At 42.4% G+C, this 6,000-nt stretch overlaps 1 protein-coding gene across 4 annotated transcripts in view; it reads left to right on the top strand.

Annotated features, from left to right (window-relative positions):
• The window catches only part of jmjd1cb (jumonji domain containing 1Cb), a 134,430-nt gene that overhangs the window by 74,560 nt on the left and 53,870 nt on the right, over positions 1-6,000 (top strand). Inside the window, exon 1 of one of the 4 annotated variants that reach the window (XM_076759362.1) lies at positions 60-315. The exons of 2 other annotated variants lie outside the window; for them this stretch is intronic. Coding sequence is in view for 1 of the 2 variants with exons in the window: in XM_076759361.1 (XP_076615476.1) it covers positions 290-310 (21 nt within the window). In the remaining variant the exon portion in view is untranslated. Of the gene's footprint in view, positions 1-59; positions 316-6,000 lie in introns of those variants that run through there. One more of the 4 variants, XM_076759361.1, reaches the window with a different exon arrangement.

The following is a 6,000-nucleotide window of genomic DNA, read 5'->3' as shown; positions in this document are numbered from 1 at the left end:
AGGGAGAAGGAGAGGAAGTGTGTGTTGGCCGGCCCTGCCTCTGTCCCTCCCTCTCTCCTCTCTCTTCCTCCTTGCGTCAGCAGCAGTTAAAATGTCGGCTGTGTAGCTCGTCCTCTGCTCTGCTTTCTCTCCCTCTTGGCCATCTGTCTTTTCTTACCACAAGGAGAAACCACACTCTCGCACTGCCTTTTTTTACTCTCGTCATCTTTTCTTTCTTCCTGCCTCTCCCCTGCTCCCTGGATCAAAGCTAGTTTTGTCAAGTGCTTTTCTTCAGAGCCATTGCTCCTTGATGTTGCTTGGAGACAGAGGGGTGAGGTAATGTTACAGTTTTATATCCTCTGTTGTTGCTCTAATCGCTGCTGAGTTGAGTTTGATTTGGAATAGACTGAAGTAACAAACTGACTGGGAAATGTGGACATTTCCCAGAATAGAATGTATGTTCATTCTAATCTGTTACATCCTAGATGTCGATGTGTGTGTGTGTGTGTGTGTGTGTGTGTGTGTGTGTGTGTGTGTGTGTGTGTGTGTACACCTTGTAGCAGTCGCTGAAGGTGATGATGATCTTTCTGTTAAGCTGGTAAATCATTTCATGTGATGGCAAAGTGTCTGATTCATAATCATACAGGATATTGCTCACTCAGGGCTTACAGTGATGACTATTTCAGTTTCTCTGATAGGCATCTGTTTGCTTGTTCCTCGGCTTTCAGAAGTCAAAGACAAATCCATCATGTGATTTACATACACCGTCATAACTGATGTATTTTGTGTAGCTCCAGATGTACAACTTAGCTCTGCTCTCATGCTTAATACAGACTTTGAAAGGATAGTCTGCTGAAACCGTTTGTATAATACCTCCTGGAGCTCTGTAGGAGCACTGACAAATGTGACACAACAAACAGGATGATGTCATCAGGGTAATCTTGGATTGGCCTTGACACTTCAAAATGTTAATGGAAAGTCTGGCAACCAACTGTGTGCATCTCAGTCTCATGCCCTTTGTCTGGTTATATATTAATATGCGTGTACATATATAGAGGGCATAGACAAAATTAAAGAAACACAAATAAAAACAAAAGGAAAGTCACCTACAGCTGTGGGTTAGACTACGTTTCATCTCAGTTACCAGTGTTTGTCATGTTCATCTGACAGTTTTGGAACATTGATGAGTCTCTAACAGCTAACTAATTCTGCTATTTGTCTTTCAACATAGCATACTCTATTTGTTGGTAGTATTTTCATAGGTATAAAGTTCAAAATGAAAGTGTTTTCTGTCATTTGTCTGCCTCTATGTATGACTGTATCATATAGGTTGTCAGCCATTGCTGTTACTGTTGAGCTACCAGCTGCCGTAGCTGTTTGGAAGAGAACTCCAGATGCTGGTTGGTTCCCTGTAGAGTCGAATAACTTAAGGGTGGTGGAGTGGCACAGAGGAAAGGCACTTGGCCACCTGTTTGATGGAAGGCCTAGCAGAGGCAGAAACATTAGTTGTATTCATCCTGCTGTGACGTGTCATTCATCCCTCATATAGCTGTCCATCATATTGAGCTGCTGTTTCTGACATTAAAGGCTGGACATGAAATAAAATGTCACTCTTTGAAAGAGTGCCCTGGACTAAGGTTGGTTGTGTTGAATTGTTAATAATTCAATAATTAATAAATGTCAGTTGTTAAAGCAAACTACATTTGTAGAGCTTTTTGGAAGAATTGGAAAAGGTTCTGATAATTCTGTGCTGACCTCTAGTTTTGGTTTAGAAACGTTAACCTTCTTAATAACGTTAACCAGCCAATCAACTCATACCTTTCAGACAGTGTGCGCAGGACAACAGCCTTGGATTTAGAGTTAGTATGCATCAATTGCCCTGTGTGTGTGTGGGTGTGTGTGCGCGTGGGTGTCCATGTGAGCATCTGTGTTTTGACAACTCTGATCATTTACCTTCAAAGCATTAAGCTGATTAGAACACAACCTGTCTGTGTGTATGTGTGTGTGTCTTGGAAAGGAGCTGAGAAACTGTTGTGCTGTGACCCACTTAAAGAACACTGCTCATCAGTGCAGCACTACTTTAGAACCATTCTGCAAATCCTCTACCATTTTGGATATTTTTTTTTTTGTTGGTTATGGAAAAATGTCGCAGGAAATTCTCGTGTGGAAATTAGTTGTTAAGTCACCACACTGTCTGTATTCTGAGAGTTAAACTGTTCCTGTGTAACATCTGGCAACTGTACTCAGGGAACAAAACAAGGTCCTAACAGTGTGTTTTGTAAGCTATGAATGTAAATATAAAACCAGAGACTAGATCCTAGTGTTAAGGGAAACACTGACCCTGCATCTGTGGGAATTAGCCAATTAGATGCCTGCTTTTGGGAGCTGACACCCCATACTGATCAATAAGCCACCCACTGCTGTTTTTCTCAAAATAAGCTTTTCTCTAGTGACAGTTTGATTACACATGCAATCACAATGTAAATCAAGGTGGATGTTCAACCTGCACCACTTAATAATATGACTTCCCTGATTCATTTGTACAGGCAAGGATTTCCTAACATTCTGTGTACAGTACACCCTCATGGTAGATTATTTGTGAGATGACACCAAGCAGCAGAGAAAAAGCTTCCCATGTCTCTCTTTTAATTTGTCAAATATGTTAAAAAACAAAAACACAAACAAACCCTTCTTCTCTGTTATGTTTCTAAGACGTACATCCAGACTGGTTTACAAATACGCTATCACTCTATCTGTGTGCGTCTCTCTCTTCTCTGACCTTCATCAGATAATGGGCTGCTGGATAGCAAAGCTGTAGTGTGGGTATGTGTATGTGTTGGGGTAGGGGGGTGGGCGTACCCTCTCCAGGTCACTTAGTGATGCATGAGCTCCATCATCCCCTCTTTATCTCCTTTACATTCTGCTGCACTTTTCCTTTTCAATTATTCAACACACACACACACACACACACACACACACACACACACACACACACACACAGCAGAGGATGTGTTGCGTGCTCATCTGCTTTCTCAGAATGTTATTGTCTCATGTCCTCTTCAGATGTTATGACTGCCTGGGAGCTTGTGTGTCTGTGTGTTAAAATGTGCTTTGTCATTAGGTCTTCTCTTTATGGAGACATAAGTTTGCATATGTTTCTATGTGGTACTGTGGGTTTTAACATGTATTGACAGTAAGTGAATGTGTCTCTCCTCTGCTCATCCACTGTCCTGCTGCTTGTCTGGAAATACGCAGTGACAGAATGCTGTTTCCTGGCGCACTGTGGCAGATGTGACCCAGTTGTGGTTGAGTGGTGTGTGTGTGTGCGCGTGTGTGTTTACATGTGCATGTGAATGTGTGCATGTGGACAAGTCATTTTAGAGATGCCAGACATCATTTTCATTACCTACTAGCATGTTCTATGAGTCTGGATGAATCCAGAACAGGTCAGATAGTACAGGTCTGCCGATCATCTGCTTCAGAAAAAACAGTTGGCCTTCATGTACCTAAATTAGTCCTGCTGTACCCTTTTTTTGTAGTCTTTCTTTTGATAGCATGAGTTAACACAAGGCTGGTTTTGATGATGTTGGTCTTCATTTGGTTGTTAAATTCCTATTTACAAATTTAAGCACACATACAAAACCAATTTGTCTCCAAAGACGAATATAAAATGACTAAGAATCAAAGCTATGACTGCTAGGTGTGAGTTAAAGTATCCAGTGCACCATAAAGCCAGCCAGGAAGTAGATCATGATAGTGAATCACAGTACTAACTTTTTCTTTGTTGTCCTTGTTGACAACAGACTTAACAGACGGAAGGCCTGTCTATTTGAGTGAAAATTCATTCTGGCCCTTTGAAATGGCAATTGACAATCATACAACATGACTCACAACAGAGATTTTTTCTTAACTGAGGGTCCACTCACTAGCTCTTTCCGCAACTTTCAGCAGTGTCTCACAGACTTCATCAGCAGATCGATACAAGAGGTACAAACTGAAGGTTTTGCAGTGGCCCTCACAGCTCCCCAACCTAAACATCATCAAAACGTGTGGATAGACTTCCAAAGAGCGGCGGATGCAAGGTGACCCAAGAATCTCACAGAACGAGAAGCCTTTTGAAAGGAAGAATCAGTGAAAATCCCACAAACAAGAACTCAAAGACGATTAGCTGGCTACAAAAAGCTTTCACAGGCTGTGATTCTCAGGTATAGGGTGTTACTGAGTACCAGGTATCAGGTTGCCCACACCTTTGCCTCTGGCACTTTTACGTTTTTGTTATTTTGAAACTGTAAAAGATGGTCATCTTTTACACATTTCGCTGTTCACAGTAACAGAAATTTTGACTAAGGCCACCAAGACCTTTGCACACCACTATATGTTGGCATATTTACAACCATGTTTATATCTCCAAATATGTGAGAGGATAGAGTTGAGTCCTTCTCTTTTCCCAGTGTCTGTAATGCATCTTTTCTACAGAGCTTATTGTGCCCTCAGTAGTTGTCAGGGTGACAAGCGTATTTCATGTGTCCTGTATTAACATGCTGTAAACCTTGCCAAGGTCCCGCCATGTATCTGAACTGCCTGGAGAGGAGACACTCGCCTCCTCTGATGGCTGATCACACACATTCTGTGCATGCTTACATTCAGTTTCATTTCCTTTGAAGAGTAAAAGGCCACTCTGTGTGTGAGTAATCAATTTATATGCAGCAGTTCCTCTTGGAAACGTGAAGCAATGTGGCTTACCATTGTGTTAAACAACAGAATCCTGGTTTCAGAACCTGGATAAGCCCTTAGAGGGCACTCAGACCAAAAGCAGCCCTGTGTTAACAAAGAGCAAGGGGCTGTGCCATTGGGGATGTGTTGTTTTAGGTACAGGTGAGACAATGAAAAAGAACTCAGGAATAGTGCTGGGCGGTATACCGGTTCACACTAAATACCGGTGTATATTTCTGTTACGATATGTTTTTTTAATATACCGCCATACCGGTGTATTTGATTACTCAACATTCAGAACACTGCCCCGCACAATACTGTTTCAGACGGGACTCTTTTCAACGTTGCACTTCTACACATGGTGTGAGGCGTGGTGAGGGTAAACTGTAGTGCTCTGGTGTGACGGTGAAGATGGATGGGATAGACATTGAAAGTTCCGAAATCGAAGCTGCAGAACTAGTAGAACATGATGCCACAGAAGAATTTGCACCGAAAGGAAGAGCCGTGTCTGTTATTTGGAGGTTTTTTGGTTTGAAAAAATCCAACATCGACCAAACAACCATTTTATGCAAGTGTTGTCGGGCTAAAGTTGTCACCAGAGGCAGCAACACAAGCAATTTGCTCCACCACCTTAGCTGGAAGCATGTCTTGGAATACCAAGAATGTACGACGTTAAGATCAGCACCCTCCACATCAGCAGGTAACACAGGAAAAGCAAAAGAAAAATCGAGCCAAATGTCACTTCAAGGTGCGTTTGCTAGAGGGACTCCCTACGACAGAAAAAGCAAACAATGGATCGAGATTACAAACTCTGTCACTATCCACCTAGCCAAAGACATGCTCCTGCTTAGCACTGTAGAAAAAGAAGGCTTCAGGCAGATGATCAAGACAGTGGATCCCAGGTATGAAGTATCGAGCAGAAAACACTTCAGCCATGTAGTAATCCCTGACTTGTACCAATTAACCTGTTCAATGCGAAAACCCCTTGTACAGGGGGCAGCATGAGATGCGCGCAGTTCAGATGATCAATGCTCACGCTAGGAAGCACCAATCCTAACTTGTACCATACCAGAATGACGGGGAAAACCTCAGCTAAAAGCCTCTACCAAGCATTGCCACCCAAATGAAACATAATTCATACAGCAATAAATCGCATGCGCATTTAACAAAAAGACGAAAATAGCGTATGTCCATTTAAGAGCGTCTTCTCATTTCACCACTTCATACAAAGCACACAAGCCTGGTGTCATATGAAAGCAGAGAGTCTGCTGCGCTGATCGCGAAGATGTCTGCCTCCTCACTGTGCAA

This window comes from Chaetodon auriga, chromosome 20 (assembly GCF_051107435.1).
Source record: "Chaetodon auriga isolate fChaAug3 chromosome 20, fChaAug3.hap1, whole genome shotgun sequence".
Classification (NCBI taxonomy): domain Eukaryota; kingdom Metazoa; phylum Chordata; class Actinopteri; order Chaetodontiformes; family Chaetodontidae; genus Chaetodon; species Chaetodon auriga.
Note: the sequence above shows the minus strand (reverse complement) of the source record. Positions and strands in the feature narration are given on the sequence as shown.